This window comes from Hippocampus comes, unplaced genomic scaffold (assembly GCF_001891065.2).
Source record: "Hippocampus comes isolate QL1 unplaced genomic scaffold, H_comes_QL1_v1.1 scaffold151, whole genome shotgun sequence".
Taxonomy (NCBI): Eukaryota; Metazoa; Chordata; class Actinopteri; order Syngnathiformes; family Syngnathidae; genus Hippocampus; species Hippocampus comes.
This window is the reverse complement of record NW_017805591.1, coordinates 1,740,375-1,759,695: the sequence shown is the minus strand read 5'-3', so window position 1 is coordinate 1,759,695 and position 19,321 is coordinate 1,740,375. Positions and strand designations below refer to the sequence as shown.

Below are 19,321 nucleotides of genomic sequence, written 5' to 3'. Positions count from 1 at the left end.
AAAACAGGAACAAACCAGGTGAAAAAAAAAAAAAAAAAAAACAGCGAAAGATTTATTTGGTTATGTTTGTAGAAACCGTACCAATACGATCAAGCACTGTCGTTTTGGTCTTGCCCGGGACTTTATGCCTGAGTCAAGAGATAAGATTAGGTTAAAATAGAAGTGATTCAGAGACAGAACCGACACTGATCGATGGAAGACTGGTCTTCGGTAGGCCTACGACAGTACAGCTAGGAATACAGATTCACCTGGGAAAGAATGCCCCCTTGTCATCATCATTTTATTTTTATTTTGCCATTCATGAGCTGGGCTGAAATAGATCCATTTAAAAGTACAAATGCATGGTCATCGATGACCACATCTCAGATTTCTCATGAATACACAAGTCACTATAAGCACAGTTGGTGCGGGGCTGTGGGAAAAATGCAGCGTTTCACTTAATATCCTTTCGCTAACTTGAAAAGGGGCAGCTGTGGCCATGTGGTTAATGTAACCACCTGCCACCGTGTCAAGTCATTTTTGTCAAGTGTGGATAGAAAAACTGGAGAGTATGCAATGGACCGCCCAACCCGCCGGACTCACTGCTGTGGTGTCCTTAATTCAGCGGGACACCGATACCTTGAACTGCTCCCCGGGCACGAAGTTGCCCCTTGCTCCAGCGTGTGCCACTAACTGTGAGTATTTGCTGTGTTCACTACTACGACGGAGATACAAAGGACACATTTCATAAATATGCATGTATTTCGTGACAATTAAAAAAAAATGCCTCTAAATAACGTCCCTTAAATGGCAAAATCTAAAGCACGAGTAAAGACACAAAATATACGGCGCATAAATTCTGCCTTTAAAATGATTAAATTACAGTTCAATAGATCACATACATTTATCTGAGTAAAGAAGAAGAGAAGAGAACACAAGTGCAAATGATTCATCAGTTTCAAAACACGTCAAATGATGTATTCCCTATGAACAGATCTGACTGCGGATAAAATATTGCACAAATAATAGACATACTGTAGTCCAAACTGCAAAAAAGACGGTTCGCTTCAGAAAACAAAAGAGCACAATGTGCATTGCAGGTCGTGCCAGTCAGGGTTTATTTAGAATAGAGATTCTAATTAGAGTGCAATTCCCACCACTTATCACGGAGTGACATATAGGCATCCTGTTCCTCTAAGATTCAACTACACGAGTAAATGGCATGTCATGGGTGGGTAGGATTGCAGAGGTTTAAGCAATTTACGGCTGGTAGTCTGCAAATACTCCACCCCCGCTGGCACACACACACACACACACACACACACACACACACACACACACACATAAAACACCAATAATCTGCTGCAAGCCAGCTGTTATATATGAATACCTTTGAAAACCCACACCAAGACGCCGAGGTCTCATATTTGAAGTGGGACTTGATGAACACGTGAAAGTGCAAATCAGAGATGGACAGTATCAACTTTCATCAACACTGAAACACGTCATATTAAAAAACAAACACGCACACAAAAAAAAACCCTCATAATAATTATTAAAAGAAAGACACAAGTACCTTTTTTTCATCATTATGGTAAAATAAATTAACATTCATTGCCCCCATAACGTGATTGTAGTATATTTTTTCACTTTTCATACTGTCAACCAAGAAACACAAAGCGCTTTAAATCCTTGAAGATCTTTGTTCCTGCATGAAAATTGCAATTTGTCTGATAATTAACAAACAGCCTTTTTTCTAACCCCAATAGAATGGTGCTGAAAAATACAGTAGAACAATCGTCCACAGATCAACCACTTCCTACTTTATCGGTTTTAACAATGGGCACAAACGGAATGGACGCCAGCCAAGGCTCACTTCAAGACACCTTTGCCAAATTGCACTGGGCAGTTTAAAAGATGAGAGCAGCCAACCTCGATAGGTAGTGGTATTTCTACCTCACTATCGCCGTCTTCCCTCAGAGGAGCAATAGCTTACTTTTAAGTGCTTACAAAAGGCACATCCACTATTGGCCATCTTTCAAGTTTTCAGTCATGAAATGTCAGTGGAAAGTGTGCAGGATCGTATACAGTAAGCTGGAACACCATGAAAACACCGTCGCGCTTCACTGTAAAAGGATGACTGATTGTAGTACTGACAACTGCGGCAGGTCAGAGTGCGCGAGGAAGCCATGCATGGGAATGGAGCGATGGTAACAAATAATTATTTTGAGAACAATTAGAAAATGAAGAGCGCAGGATTTTGGGTCGTCAAAAAAGTCTAAGGGGAGTTTCACGCCTCGGCTTCTGAGTGTTCACAGGTTCAAATGCAATGAATGCCTTGTGAATGATCTCTGAAGAGTATGGCAAAAACTTCACTTCCATTCCCACTGAGCCTTCTCTCTTCCCTCAAAATTACTCTCATTTAACTTTGCCAAAGAGTGCTCCCACCACATGAGAAAGAGCGATGCTGTTGTAAACTGCACAGCGTGAGACCACTACCATCAACAAAATTGGACAAGAAAAAAAACATCTTTTGTGATTTACTGCAGCCCTTACTGTAAGTGTGGGGCTTTCTTCAATCATGCACCTTAATGCACAAACCATTAGACTCTGACCAGAAAAAAAATATACCCTGGTGTCTCAATTATAGACAAAGACTGAATCTCTCCAACAGCCTTCTGTGGCCATAAAAGGAAATGGCTATCCATTTTCTGCTTCATCTCTCGCGCAACTGAGTCCTGTCTCCGTGTTGGGAGCACCAAATTCCTTTTTCCAACTGATTTGTTTCATTAATAACCACGAGTGCAGTGGCTAGAGTACCAATTAAAGTTGGGAAAACATTTGACTTAAAATTTTTTTTTTCTTTGTCCTATAAGAAGTGACTCTGTAATCTTTGCTTCTTTGTAAAAACTTTCATCTTATGAGTAAGACGTGTGTGTGTGTGTGTGTGTGTGTGTGTGTGTGTGTGTGTGTGTGTGTGTGAGAGAGAGAGAGAGAGAGAGTTACAGACCGATTAAAAGTAAAGAGAACATCAAAGACTGAAAGATGTCACAAAGCCACAGTAGAGCGATAATGTGCCTTGATCCTCTAGTCAGAGATGAAAACGTGTGCAGTATGCGAGCAAGAGAAAATAAGTTTTATTCATTAAGTCTATTCACGTGTATTGTGCTTGTACACTGATAGGATGAATGCAAATGTACACACCTGCATTTTTCAAACAGTATACCTGTACTTTCTTCACACCACGTTAAAAAAAAGAGAAAAAAAAAACAAAACAAAAATATGCCTGCCAATTCCATATGAAAACTCATTTGCAGGTTATTGAGTACTTTGTAGCACTACAGGCGGCTCCGGAAGTGCTAAATGGGTTTAAAAGCAGCATGTCATTGCATGAGATAAAAGTTGAGAAGATAACATTGGTAGCATCCGGAGGTAAACAAAAGGCCATCTCTACTTCTCCATGCTTTGAAATGAGAATATCTCAAAAAATTTCCACACTGATCAGTTTTCCAAAAAGTGAATCACTTCCCTAAACTACAGTGAACCTCAGAACGCGAGGTCAAAATATCAATACAACTTTCTTAAAAGTACCAGCTGTGAGAATATTTCCTGAGTTTTGCTAGTGTTTAGCATTCATTGGTTTAGCTTCTTTTGCTTTAGTTGCACTTAAGATCACAAAAACTTTGTCTCACAATGGAGAAATTTACACTGTACCGCAGCAAAGTTCGGAGGGAAGAAGTAGAAAAAAAAAGTATTTGCATGCACAAAATAATTTGAAAAAAAGTGAATTGTACACAGTACAGAATGTAATATAAAAATACAAAATATAAGATCAAAGCATATTTGCAACTGTGTATGTGCTGCTTAAGGTGGCTGTGCTATATTTACAATGGGTGAGTGGGGGAGAGTCGAGGTTTTCAGGTGCATTTATTCAGTAGGATTTTATTCACCCTAGTGGCTTTAAATTAAATCACCGTCCGCAACTGCAGAGGGAACAGAAAAAAAAAATCCATAATGTTCCTTTAAAGTCAGTTCACGCTGGCATGATCTTATTATACTGTACGCGAATGCAAATTCCATCTTAAGACACAGGGAGTGATGATCAATGAAGTGGACTTGAATCGCTAGCCTGCTTTGATGTTTCAGACGATCACCGTGTAATGCTCTTGAGCACTGTGAATAACAAGAGAGGCGAGGATGCATTTAATGTAAAGGGTGGATTCCCTCGGGACAGAACAAATGGCTTTGAAGTCATCTACGGACACAACAAGTCTTCACCTCTTGATTTACAGCTACCATGGAACCAGAGGTCAAGTACTCTGGATGACACACACACATCTGTTTACCAGGCACTTAATTTTCCTAAGCGTTAACTCTTGGGCAAAAAAATGAAGGTCAGCACATCACCTCGAAACAAACCACGAGACCGCAGGGAGGGTGCAGAAGGGCTTGCACTGCTCTTGATCTTGCTACCATAGACTGATAAGGCTGCTGGAAAACGCACTTCCAAAAAGGATTATCTGTGTGGGTAGCTCAGTGGGTTTGACAGCCGGCACACAGTGTTTAAGTGAGGCAGGCGAACACTTTAACGCTGTATTTTTTTCGCTCGCTGGATAATTCTCCTCAGAAAATAGAACCTTATCAGTGGGATACGGTCCATCCTGATGAATGTTTCATACGTGCAGTGTATTCATACTGTCATTAGCCGGGGGTGACTCGCAAACCCAAGGACACAGTTGTCCAGGCTGACAATGTTATAATTGCCACCTGACACACTTCCCACACTTTCAGCCTGTGCTTCTCGCTACTACAGCGTAATAGGATCATGTGAACATTCTAGAGAATCCGCAGATCCACTTATCAGTTCAATCTGCAACATTTTACCTTACAATATTATACGAGTGTCATTTTTTTTTTTAATGTAGCAGGAAAAAGGTGTGTATATGGCTTTGTCTACCGCAATTACCATTCGTATCCGTGTGTGTGTGTGTGTGTGTGTGTGTGTACCAGTAAAGCATCACGTTAAAGGTAAATCAAGTTCGGCTTTGAAGCAAGTGTGAAACAGTTTAAAACAAATAGCTTACTGCAGGTTGTTTCATTGTTTTCCTACAAAGTTACAGTAAAGCCATTAAGCACAGGATGCGCAGAAAGGTGTATGATTGTAAGAAATCAACTCAGATCTACAGTCGAATGTCTCTGTTCTCGACCAAATTGGTTTTCGACCAAAAATTTCGAGTTTTTTATGCCTCGGATTACGACCGAAAATCGGTTCTCGACCAAACTGAGCGCACTTGAATGCACCACTTGACTCCTCTCGCCTTCCGTGTAGCGTTCCATTGTGAGCAGATGTGTTCAATAAAGATTTTTTTTAAAAAGAGCGTAGTTTCGGATTTCGAACAAATCGGTTTTCGAACAGCCTTCCTGAACGGATTTTGGTCGAAAACCGAGGTATGACTATATCTGTATTGCTTTGTTAGGTGCAATCAATTAATGAGAGCACAGGTGTCAAACTCCAGACATCGAGCGAGGGCAGCTGGCCTACTTGTTTATAATATTTCCCTCCTCCAACACACTTGATTCAAATGATCAGCTCATCAGCAAGCTCTGTTAGGGGCATGATAGACATTTTGATAATTTGAATTAGGTGTGTTGGAGGAGGGAAGCATCTGAGTATGACAGCTGTGAATTAGAGTCTCACATTAAAAAAAAAAAAAAAAAAGCATGACTTATAAAGTGGGCCATCAGCGGGTTGTTTTTCTTCAAGCGGTGTCCATATTAAGTTGACATGGTGGAGAGGAGTGAAGGCTAAAAATACCGTATTTTCCGCACTATAAGCTGCACCTAAAAGCTTTCAATTTTCACAAAAGCTGACAATGCGCCTTACAATCCGATGCACATTATTGATGGATCATTATTCAGATTTCTTGGACGCAGTATTTTAATTGTTCTGGAAAGTGATTTGTGGCAGCTGCAGTGGTTGTGAAAGCGCTATGTAAATAGAGCTGCATTGCATTGTATTCCCTTTAGCGTAGCTCCAGCAAGTGGAGGCATAACACGACCCCATCCACTATTGTAACATCTATGCGCCTTTTAAGCCATTACACGCTATATATGAAACCAGTTTTAAAATAGGCCATTCATTGAAGGTGCGCCTTATACTCCGGAGTGCCTTATAGTGCAGAAAATACAGTAATTTTGAATGAGTTTTGATAGTTGAGCCGTAATGTCATGCAGCTCTATAAATAAATAAAGCTGTATTGTATTTTATTGCATTGTAATGTATTCCCTTTAGCGTAGCTCCATCTTGCGTATGCATAACGCAACCACAGGCACTGTTGCAGCTTCTATGCGGTGTGCCCTATGTATGAAAACAGTTCTAAAAAAGATACTCCAAAGTGCCTTACACTGCGGAAAATACGGTAAGTCAGTGTCATGATGCAGATTTTAACAAAACAGCAATGAGTGGGGGCAGGTTTTCATTCATCCCAATTGTAGTATCAAAGTATTCAGAAATTCTGAACCCTGTAGAAAGAACACAGGTGAAGCCATTTTGGGATTTGCTTCACTTATCAGAGCCTTGTGGCCCATGCATCGTTTCCATAACACAGAGTGAGAGTCTTTCAACAGTGGCTCAGATCATTTGACTTAGAAGGCCAGCTAAGCTTTGGGAAGCCCAGTAAGTGAGTGATCTGTAAATGTGTCCGGATTTTGAAAGAATATTTAATGTTAACTAACTCTCTCTGGAGGCTCGTGATAGATCTTGAATTAAGACAGAAATATGACCACCCTCACAGTGTTTTCCACCCACTGCCTTACTCTGACTTCCCAACAGCCACTGACCCATTTAAATGAAAGCGGCCAACCAGAGAGATCTCCAGCACACATGAGGCCAAATCAGAGTACAGTGAAACTGTTAACGTACAACACAATCCACACTGAGATGCTGGTCAACTGCTGACTGTACAGCCATTAAAGACGTTAATGGCATAATGGAGAGGTGATTTATGCCACAGATGCACATCTCACGTCTGACTTGACACAAGACCTTACGTGGTATGCTTAGATTTTGCATTGGCTGCGGTTACTTGCAGTCAATATTCGGATGAGAGTCAAAATTCTGGTTTCTGAAACATTTGGAATAACCAGTTTGCAGGCGTGATGGTACAGTTGTGCTCTCATTTGAACATCTTTTTAAATGGTGATGGCAAATAGATGTCATTTCCTCCTGTTACTTTCTACCGTCAATAAAACACATTATATGCATGTCACTCTCCACAGGAATAAGGCAGTCGGTTTCCTCCTCGCGACAAAAGTGTGCTGCTGTGCTGCGTCTCTGAGCCTTGCCATGATTGGTTACCTCTGCTTGATGATTTACGACGAGTTGTGCGCCAGACGTAAGGACTTATACACACATATATGTGTGTCTATATCCACGTTGTGTCATTTTCACCATTGAGAGAGAAAAAAACATGGAAATGCTGTTGAGAAATAGACGTGTTCAAGTTAGGCTTGCTTAGCGAGTGACAAGGCAAAAAACGGCCACCGGTGGTTTCACTCCTCGCTACAGTGAATGGCATCACCGCTGATCGTTGCATATATAAGTTCCTGCTCTACGACAAAAACAAACTTTTTTTGCGCAGAACACAAACCAATTGCCCGTTCAAGGGAGGTAAACCAAGTGCAATTGGGTTTTTAAAAACCTGAATACGAGCATATTCGGGTTTTTGTGAGCACATATCTGGCCTGCACAAAGCACAAATACTGCCAATATTCGGATTTTGAAAGGGTTATTTGACGATATCCAAACATAGTCATTGGTTCAAATTCCAATTTTTTAAATTACTTTGTCTGCCAAATTTTGCTTGCATTTGAATTGTTTGTATTGTTCATATTGTTTGATTCCACTGTATTTGTTATCTTAAAAATTGCAATCATTGCAATTATTACAACAACAGCAGCACAAACAAGAACGTTATTACTCTGCGGGCTACTTTTACGTCTCCTTGTGATTATACTATTGCTGATTTGACAAGCAGCAATGCCTAAAGCTCGCATCACGAGTTGAGAGGGGCCTCTACTCAAAGTTTGGGTGCATTTCGGAATGTTTTTACCGAAGGGCTACAGCATTCATAAGAGAAGGTTTTCCTTAACTCCTCATTTACAATCTCTTGGAGCAAAGGTTTGAGTCTTATCTTCATCCCACCACATTCAGCCTGGATGTTTTTTTTTTTTTTTTTTTTTTTTTTTAAGTTGGAATAAACACTCAGGAATTGGAGCTACACACATTATGAAAATGCATTTAGTGTTCTTTGAACCAAAAGTATACTTGACTTAAACGTGCCTTAGTACAGTGCTAAGAATATAGTTTTTCTTCTGTCAAGTGATTTGCAGAAATAAAGACAAGTTACAGCCTCTGGGAATAGATGCTATTATCACACATCTACATTTCATTGGGATGACAGGGGAGCAAGCAGCAAGCCAGCTGCTTCGGGCCACTGTGTATTATGTTGAGCTGAATGCAGGCAAAATACACATGCTGAAGATAAAACAAGTTTAAGAACATCAGAACCTTCAAAGGTACAGTGGATATAAAGCCTCAACACATGCCAGTTTATATACAGTGTGTGTGTGTGTGTATATATATATATATATATATAAACTCAAACAACACTTTAACGTGTTCATAAGAGTCTTATAATTAAAATGCCAACAGCATTTCAAGACAAAATGTGGTCGATAAAAGGTATTACTTTTCCTCTTCCCATAAAAAGTGCTTGCACTGAGGGAAGCCATTTTCATACTTTTTCTAACCCCTACAAATTTGGTATCACTGGAAAGCACTGAATGTCCTCTTTAGAGTAACAAAAGGAGTTAATGCGATTGGAGGCACTGGGTGGGAGATATTTAGGTTCACAAATGTCCTCTACAGAGGACAAATTTGAACTACTGGTAGTCAGGAGGATATATATATATGTCAATTGATCAATAACATAATTGATGCGATCCACAAAATAAGACATTAGTGCAAGCAACACAATGCCATTCACTCGAGGAAATTCCGGCCTGTCATACTTAATAATCCAAGATTTATCAGAATATACGGATTTTTTTTTAATTTTTTTTTTTTTTCACGGTGTTGTAATACTTGGGGAGGGTGGGGGCGGTATTATGGTGCACATCGCCCAACCCATCCCCTCCCATTTTCTGTGTATGGGATGTTTTTGAGCATTTTTGGGAGATTTTTTTTTAAGATTTAATTGTTATTATAATTTTTTTCCCAATGTAATTCATTGGGCTTCATCTTTAAACAAATTTCGGATATTCTTGGGCCAGTCCGGTCCGGTCCCACAAGTTGTGTATATTCGATAGATTGTTCCATCTTCTGATCAGATCGGTGGTGGTGGTTGTTTTTTTTTTTAACTCTCTTATCCATGATCGGCTCCAAAATCCTGATCCTGTAAAAGCCTAATAATGTGTCATACAAATTGTTTCATTCATTTTTTTTTTTTTGTTTTTTTAATTACCGTTAAAAAAAACACCAATGATAAAGGGTCCAGTCATTTTGGCCATAAAGCAGAGCGTAGTTGAACAGACATAGACCGAGTAATAACCAACACTGAATGTCGAAGTTGCAAAAGCAATGCTGAGCACACTTAATTTGACATTGCCATGAGAGAGCGGCTTGGCTGGGGTGGATGGGTCACAGCTGGCTTACGCTCCGGTCACGCTTGCCGTGGAGGAATTATGATGGCCGGTGACACGAGTGGACGCCTGAAGCGTTCCCAGCTTGCTCTTAGGTGGAATGCGCTGGTGGATGAACGTGCTCACCATCTGTCACAGTTGGTCACAGTGTGGGTGGGAGGGAGTCAGTGAGGAAGGTATTCATCTTATCTGTCACCCTGCTCTCTGCTATTGCCTCCACACCGTCCACTTCCAGCCCAAACGCAAAGCTTGCAACTGAATGTTCGGCTCCAAAAGCCGCCTCTCCACGGCGACAATGCCAAGTCAATTCTCTGCCCACCATGGGCTTTTGAAGAGATTTTCCAAATCCTGTTGCACACATGGGAAGTTTTGTATGGACCCCCCCCACCCCCCCAAAAAAAAAAAAAAACGTTTCTCCTCTCATTGCTGTGTGCCCAGTGTATTTTAAGTGAGACTTCATTTGCTGTGAATGTTGAGTGGGGCAGGGGTTTCCAAACTGTACTTTTGGGTGTTTGCAATGCGACAAGCTCAACAGTGCTGTTAGTGTAGGTAAAACTGAACTTTCTTATTTGCATAAACGAGTTTGGTTGTTGTAAAACATGTCAATTTTTGGGGGAAATTATTTCACGTTAAACTCGTGTCATCTTCCAGAGGATCCAGAAAGTAAATATAAAAAGTTGCAGTCTGTTTTTAGTTGAGGTCTAGTAAAATATACAATGGACATTTTCAAAAATGTATCTATTTATTTGTATTTGGTCAGTAGGCTAAAACAAACACTCTCTGATGAAAAATGCTTCAAGCTCATCAGTTGTTTTCCTTGTAGACAAAAATGATATATCATATCCCCGTAACTTTTTACAGGAGAAGCATGAGCGGATGATAAACAAGTGGAAAGAAAACTATTTGCTGGTATCCATAATGATTCCAATTTTGAAGTCATTTCAGCAGGGCAACTTTCAATTTCGAAAAGTCAGGACTAAACAAGAACAGCGGGTTTCTGCACTAGTTGATCTCCATTGGTGTTCCTTTGAACCATGAAATTGTCATTTGTTCTGCCGGCATTACATCAAATGAGAGATGGGGGTCACGCCGAGTCTGCTACTAGGCACTGAGTTTATTTTAACTTATCGGACAGAATCTCCATGGGTAATTATATTTGGGACTGAAAGAACAGGCAGGTGAGTTCATGCTTATCCCAGACAGCCTCTCCGCACGGTGAAGGACAGAACGATGCTATCTATTCATGAGGCTGCACAAAAATCCACAAAAACACTCCGCGCGTCCATCATGCAATATGAATCTTCGCATGACGTGATGTGTAGAAGTGTAGTAGAAGTTGAATGTTTAATATTTCAGGAGTTTTTTTTTTTTTGTTTGTTTTTTTTCACTTTGCAATTGATAATTCTTTGTGTATTGCTGAAGCCACCACAGAAGGACACTAGTTATAGCATAGAGGAAAAAATAAAGTCACAAACAAGTAAAAACGCTGTAAGAATGTGGTGCAGACGCCATGGCTGGTCAGTACAATATGGGTTAGGTAAACTTTGTTTGACAGTCACAATAGAAGAGCTAAAATAACATAATTTAGTCCATAACGGAATCCATTGCTGATCTTCGAAGTTAAGGGCATTCAGACCTATTGTTTTACTATTTATATTGTTCACTTAGTTTGACTTGTACTAATTTTTATGAATGAGTCGTATCTTGTTTCTTAAAACAGTGGCTGCACAGCAAAAATGGGGTTAGGTTCGTAATCTCTTAATATGGATTATTGTTAAAATTATGGAAACAGATTGTGCTTCACTTTCGATTTTCCATGATAGTTATACTCATATTGAAGTTTACAGGACTTGCTAAGTTATATTTGTTTTGATGTTTTGTATTTGTATGGAGCGCGCCATGTGCTTGAGGCACTGAGAAGCGCCCCCATTGGCTAGAGGCGCTGGTGGTCTGCAAATAAACATTGCTCACTTTGAATTACTTCACTTGGTCTTGTAAGAGCACACAGATAACATGAATTGAACTTTTCCTAACCGCAGCGCTTCTTCTGTGATATCATCCATAGCTAACGTCAACCGTGCATGCTTTCCTCAACGTTTGTGCATGTGGACGGTAATAAGCTAAAATAAGCAGCAAAAAGATTACATTATGGAGCCTTAAATCCATTAGAGAAGGAGAAAAGAGGAACAGACGGCGGGGATTATTCTGGACGGATATATGGGAGAGCACAGTGATGAGGGTGACATTGACAGTGCACCACCACCACCACCAACAACAACGCAATCAGATCAGGGTGGCCACAACACCACATGGTTGTTGTATAAAGAGATAGAAACAGAAAAAGAAGGGAGAGGGATGTTAAAGGATTAAGCCCCAGAAAGAGAGAGGGATAAACGAAGGAGAAATACAAAGAGGGAAGAGATTCCATCTTCCAAACAACAAACCGAGAGCCTTTGCCACCATCAGCATCCTGCCTTTGATGTTTGCTACGATGAACTAGCGCTAAGAAGAGAAGGGAGTGGTGCTGCCGGTCGTGGGAAAGCCAGAGAGAAGACGGAGCCATCAGCATTATGAAAAGCATCTGGCCCAGAGGCATATGTAACAGCCACTTTGATGATGCTACCATTTACTTCATGTGCGGAAGTGAGGAGGAGGAGGCGGAGGCAACATTGTGATGGAAGGGACACTGTGTGGAGATGGTTCCAGGCTATGGAGCCAGGCTGTCGAAGCCAACCCAAAATTATAAGTCAAAGAAAAAAAAAAAAGCAACTATAAGACATAAGGGACATACAACAAAGCTGTACTGTACACCGAGCAGGCATTGCGGCCAGCCATTTTAAATAAGATGGAGACGATATCGGTTCTGGTTAGTAGGAGGCAGCAGACCTCTTTGCTAATTTGGTGTACAGCACGGTGACATATACTGACCTGGCCTTGAGACAGCACTAGTGGTGGTGGGTTCAATAATTGCTACAGGGGAGGAGAGGGGGGAGGGAAAGGGGGGGAAAGAGGACATTCATGTATTATTAACAGAATGGAGACGTAACGTGGAAAAGAAAAAAAAAATAGAAGATCATGCAAGGACAAAAAGGTCAGCATCTCATTGGTAAGATGCAACCTCCACATGCTCAAGACTTCCTGTACCACAGGTGTCTCAGTCATGTAAATACGAAATAAGCTTGGAAACTCCATACTGAGTGAAAATGTCAATCATACTGCATGCCTCGTGTGTTTAAGTTAATGCCTATCTCTCTGAGGGGTGAGTGGCACAAGTTTACAGGTGCCTGTTAGACAGGTGATAGAGGATCCCCCCCACCCCCGCTCTAAAAATTAGAAGAACCTGTGTCATGCTTTTGTCAAACTACCCCAAGGATCAATAATTTGATCACACTTTGAAGCTTATATTTACATACCGATTAAAATTAGCCTATTTTAAGGAGTTGTCAAGTCCCATGCAAATGAGCCACAGCTAACCCGGCATCCCTCTACTGCAGGGCAGCTTAGTGTTACCATGACGACCAAGGGCAGATCAACGGGCTTGCTAGTGGCTGTTTGTGCTCAAGGCACAGCCCCAAGTTCGAAGTCAAAAGCGAGCACCTATAATGACAGTGCATGGATTGTGTTTTCACTCGTGGAGGCAGCACTTCATCACCAAGCTGCCAAATTACACGTGTCAGTAAGTGTGCAGGTTTGTGCATTTGGTGCATGCAACGGACACTTTGCCAAAGACGAATGCCATATATTATGTACAAACCGAATTCCAGTGAAGTTGGGACATTGTGTTTAACATAAATAAAAACGGAATGGAATGATTTATGAATCATATTACATACCTTTAATTAAATATATTACAAAGACAAGATGTTTTTTGTTCAAACTGATAAACTTTATTGTTTTGAGAAAATCATCATTAACTTGGAATTTTATGGCTGCAACAAGTTCCAAAAAGCTGGGACAGGTGGCAAACAAGACTGAGAAAGTTAAGAAATGCTCATCAAACACCTGTTTGGAACATCCCACAGGAGAACAGCCTAACTGGGAACAGGTGGGTGCCATGATTGGGGATAAAAGGAGCTTCCCTGAATTGCTCAGCCATATATAAACAAAAATGGGGTGAGGTTCATCTCTTTGTGAACAACTGCGTGAGAAAATAGTCGAACAGTTTCAGGACAATGTTTCTCAACGTACAATCGGAAACAATTTAGGGATTTCATCACCGACGGGACATAATATCATCGAACAGTCTGTGGAGAACTGGAAAAATCACTGCATGTCAGCGGCAAGGCCGAAAAACAACATTGAATGCCCGTGACCTTCGATCCCTCAGGCGGCACTGCATCAAAAATCGACATTAAAGTGTCAAGGATATCACCATATGGGCTTCGAAACAGTTTATAAAACCAATGTCAGAAAATACAGTCGGGCGCTGCATCTCTAAGTAGAACTGTACAATGCAGAGCAAAAGCCATTTATCAACAACACCCAGAAACGCCGCCGGCTTCTCCGGGACCAAGCTCATCAAAGAAGGACTGATGCAAAATGGAAAATTGTTCTGTGGTCTGACGAGTACACATTTCAAATTGTTTTTGTAAATTGTGGACGCCGTGTCCTCTGAGCCAAAGAGGAAAAAAAACCATCCAGATTGTTATGGACGCAAAGTTCAAAGTCCAGTATCTGTGATGGTATGGGGCTGTGTTACTGCCAATGCTGAATGGTACATACAGGTTTTGAAGAAACATATGCTGCCATCCAAGCAACATCTTTTACAGGGACAAAGATTCAACAATTAGAAAAGGTGATGTAACACCGTGTTCAACATGACCCTAGCTCAGCTTTTTGGAGCACGTTGCAGCCATACAAGTCTAAGTTAATGATTATTTTCTAAAAACACTCAAGTTAATCAGTTTGAACATTAAATATCTTGTCTTTGCAGTATATTCAAGTAAATATAGGTTGAACATGACTTGCAAATCACTGTATTGTTGTTTATTTATGTTGAGCAAAACGCTCAAACTTCATTGAAAATGGGGTTGGAATAAAAAACACGTCGGTCTAGTCGTAGTGGTAAGGCAGTGAGAATTGAGTGTAAAGAAAAAAAAAACATTCTGAACATTCGGTCTGTCTTTCAGAGCAGGTAACTCTGGGTCCCAATCTGATTAGCTTAAGAATTTATTTCAGGCTGCGCCATCGATGACATTTGTGAGATGAAGTAATGTGAAATCTAGGAATGTTCAGAACTATAATGCAAAATTAGTTTTTTTTTTTTTCTTTCATAGTGCAGGTTTTAAATGCCAGATGTGGACACACCCAGTAGCCAGACTAGAGGTTGACAATACATTAGGAAACTCTCAACTCTGCGTGTTTTGCCTTTTTGAGACACTTGGGTTAAAAAAGATGGATCGGCCTCAACAAAGGGTGGTAAGAGAAGAAGATACAGAATCGACGGTATTTCATCATGAGATCAACATTTGATTTTCGGCCGCATTGGAGGTCCAGATCAAAAAGATGAGATTCAAAATTGGTAAACAGTGATATGTCTCCCAGCCACCTGTATTGTTACAGCTAAACACTGCATTGTAATTCACCGTTTTTTGACTTTCATTATCAAATGAACCCATTCAAATATTCATAAAGCACATGAACAAAACAATGCACAGATCTCCAGCAAGGTGGCCACTGCCATCTCCAGAGGTGCATGAGGTTACGGGTAAACTATCGACAGACTCATTCAAAAGTACCGTATTTTCCGGACTATAAGGCGCTCCGGAGTGTTAGGCGCACCTTCAATGAATGGCCTATTTTAAAGCTGGTTTCATATATAGGGCGCACTTTTATAAGGAATAATAGAAGTTACAATAGTGGAAAGGATTGTGTTATGCATCCACTAGATGGAGCTATGCTGAAGGGAATACAATACATTACAAAACATCTTTATTTACATAGCGGTTTCACAATCACTGCAACTGTAACAAAGCACTTTACAGAACATTTAAAATAGTATGCCAAGAAATCAGAATATTGATGTAAGGGTATTGATGATTGAGTATAAGGCACATCGGATTATAAGGCGCACGGTTTTTGAATGCTTTTAGGTGCGCCTTCCAGTGCGGAAAATACGGTCAATGAAGTACAGAGGCTCACATTCAGATCAGTTAGACTATAGCCTCGCTACAGGCTTAGTCAGGTGTCATCAAAGTTAAAATGCTGAATATTTAGTTTTTACATTGTAGTAGTGCTTTACCGTGCTTTAAACTTCATGGTTTGAAGGAACACTTATGCGACTACCTAATTATTGCATAACACGTTTCTCGTAAAAGTTCAGTTCATGATTTTTGCTGGATGAATGATTTAATGTTTTACAACGTGATTGTCAGGTAAACAAGCTGAGTCTGAAATAACACCATAAAGTTGTTGGTTTTTGTATAAGCATGTTCCACTTAAGACAAGAGCCGAATCAGACTCATTATAACTTGAAACAGAAGTAATGCAGTGTTCGGTTTATGTGCCCCATCTATACTCTGTTTCTTTAAACAGATGTGTACTGACTTTGTTGTCTTATACGCTCATAAGCCACCAACAATTAGGCCATCGGTGGTTTCGTTTGATTTCATCATTTCTTTTTGAAGCTGAAAATGTGTAGGAATCAGCATTCATGTGCCTCCTCGACAATGCATATGGGTGCAGGGGCAGGTCGAATGCATCTTTTCTTCAGTGAATGCTTCCACTTCAACTAGTCCTCTGGGAGCAGATATGTGAAGACAATTTCTTTTTAGTTCTTTCTTCAAACAGACAGATGATGGCTCTCTGATTAATATTTGAGTATGAATCGCCAGTGAATCTTGTCCACCTCTCAGACACTCAGTTGTTCCATTACGGTATGGTACATGTCTTTTGACAGGCAAGCTCTCCCTCTCGGATTTACACCCAGTGGTGGACTTTACATCCTGTACGTGGTGTTTGCCAAGCTGCACCAACTAATAAAACAGCTTCTTGAATTTTATTTTTCCCAATTCTAAAATTGAGTCATTACTTAAACAGCCAACGAGCGTAAGAAAAACGCTGTACGGGTTACATTTTCATTTTAGTGGAAGAGCTCAAAAGAGAAGTGAGACAAATCAGAGCTAAAATGCTTTTGTCACCATCTTTCCTTGCAAACCATTTATGCTTCTGCTTGAAAAGACTCGGAAAAACATGCCATTTAATACCTGACCTTTTTCAATTCTTGAGCCAACATGAAAATGGACAAATATAATGGTCCAAAATATCACAAGCGCTACACACAACAGAGGCACACAGTTGCAGACCAAAACAAAAGTCGTCATAGTTTTTCCGAGTTCATGTATCCAAACAGGAAAAATGAGTGTCGCTCTATAAGTCCTTCAAAGTTGCAGAACTGGATATACGTACATCATGATTCACAATTATTTGGCAGACATGCTAAACCTTAAACCTGTAGATGGGCATAATAATTGATTATTTGACCTTCTGTCAGTTGTATTGAATTGATACAGTAGTTGATTAATCCTTTCTTGAAGCAAATGAGGTAAAAGCACACTTTTGTCTGTAGCAGAGACAAGGATGAATCAGGCACAATTGGTTTGTGGTCCCAAACCAAAATGAAGTCAGCTATTGGAATTGCAGTGACATCCACACATTCCTGCATACCTCTGCTATGGCCACTCGAAAAGAAAGCTTCATTTTTGCCATTCAGAAGTAGTATATGAGCAATCATGCATCGATCATTTATTTGCCCAGAATGGCACATACCTAGTGGACAATACTAGAAATTTCAAAAAAATCGTATTCAAACCAACACTTGATGATTAAAAATATATTTGGTGGTATAGTCTGTGTTGGTTTCTCTGCAAGCTGTGAAATTATTCATTCTACGTCATATTTAATTCTGCCCAGAGTGTGTATCGTCTTGCGGGGCATCCATGATGCTCACTCATCCTGGGATAAACGTTCCTTGCTTCAGGAGTTGTTGTGGCGTGGGTGTTAAGTCTAAAGCCCGCTGGGCTGGAGCATGAACACATTGTCACAGCAACGAACGTTTTCTCATCACAGTGGGACTGGAAAAAAAAAATGTTAATGACTTTTTGATTGCCTAAATATGTAAATTCAAGCATTGAAATGATGAATAAATGGTGCAATATTTTTAGTCTGCTTTTAGGAGAAGACACACATTTACACGTCCTACATATGTGAATGTTTTAACATAAAAGCGATGAATGTGCATTATCGAAGGATTCACTCTGTATGATTGACATTTCTTCATAAAAGAAAAAAAAAGAACCCAAACAAACACAGGAGAGTGATTTCACACACTGATGAACGCAACTTGCAGAACGGAGACACTGTAGGTTTCATTTCCCAATCGGCTTCAATAATGATTTGCTGTTATGGCACAGTTCTCACTTTTAGCTCTCATCTCCTTGCTCCTTGACTCAGACACAATCACACGACAGCAAACAACATCATGTCAGATGAGGAGACGTGTCCGAACGACACCGACATGTACTGATTGATAGGTGTGACAAACGAACACAATCCTATTTGACCAAGTAGCCAGCAGTGACTCTCCTGCCTGAGGGAGACCGAGGTGGTGATGGAGAGAAAGTGAGTTACTACTTTTTTCCTCATCAGTCTTTTCTGATTACTGCTTGGGGGGGCCGGGGGATGTGGCTTGGGTGGAAAGAGAGAAAGAAGAGGAAAATGAAGGCGTAGGTATAGAAGGAGCAGAAAGCTCCACTGGGGCTAAGCTGAGGTGGGTCGAGGGGATAAGAGCTTGACCAATTAAGCTGGAGGACTTCTCAGAAAATTGGAGAGAACGGCTTCACTTCTTTTCATCAAATTTTACTTCTATCCAGCAGTTGAAATGGGAAATCGAACTGTAGTAAACGCGGGTACCCAAAGGAAATTGGAAAGAACACAAGCTCGACTAAAAACATAATTAATGGCTACATTTTGTTTTTGTCCCCCGCCCGAAATTTATCCACACAGCGAGCACAGTAGGTGGCTTGAGTCAATCGTTATTTTTTTCTTTCTCATAAACTGTTGTTTTTTTTGTACATGCAAAGCGCAATGTATTTATGTCAGATCAGTAATGCTCTTTGTTTGTCTTTGTTGACAAGAATTAGCATTCATTTATGCATCTAAGTCACTTCATAGCAGTGTGTTTATGAAACTTAAGGATTTAACCACATCTAGAGCCGGATGCAAAACCAACAGGCTCCTTATTTTTGCGGTTTCTTGAACGTCACTGAAATGTCTTTTATTTATTTGAACAAAGTTTTTGTGAATCATTTATACGTTTTACAGTTTCAGCGAATGGGCCGAAATATCGCAAGCCGTACACAGAGCAGAATCACATCAGTGTAGACCAAAACAAACGTCTTATCAGGAAGAATGAGTGGAGCTCTTCTCGCTTCAAAGTTGCCCATTTTTATTTTCTCAAGACAATCATGTTTACAACCCGCAATTTTTGGAGAATCACACTTTTTTTTCTACAAAAAAAATAATCGGATCCAAGATCGAGGGCGACTACACAGTAAAAGTGAGATAATGAAAATGTGTGTTGCGTGTGTGTGTGTGTGTGTGTGTGTGTGTGTGTGTGTGTGTGTATGTGTATGTATATATA

At 40.3% G+C, this 19,321-nt stretch overlaps 1 protein-coding gene across 2 annotated transcripts in view; it reads right to left on the bottom strand.

Annotated features, from left to right (window-relative positions):
• negr1 (neuronal growth regulator 1) overlaps positions 1–19,321 on the bottom strand; it is a 132,730-nt gene that overhangs the window by 18,549 nt on the left and 94,860 nt on the right. Inside the window, exon 7 of one of the 2 annotated variants that reach the window (XM_019880352.1) lies at positions 12,610–12,651. The exons of the other annotated variant lie outside the window; for it this stretch is intronic. Coding sequence (XP_019735911.1) covers positions 12,610–12,651 — 42 coding nt within the window. The remainder of the gene's footprint in view (positions 1–12,609; positions 12,652–19,321) is intronic. 2 annotated transcript variants of the gene reach the window in all.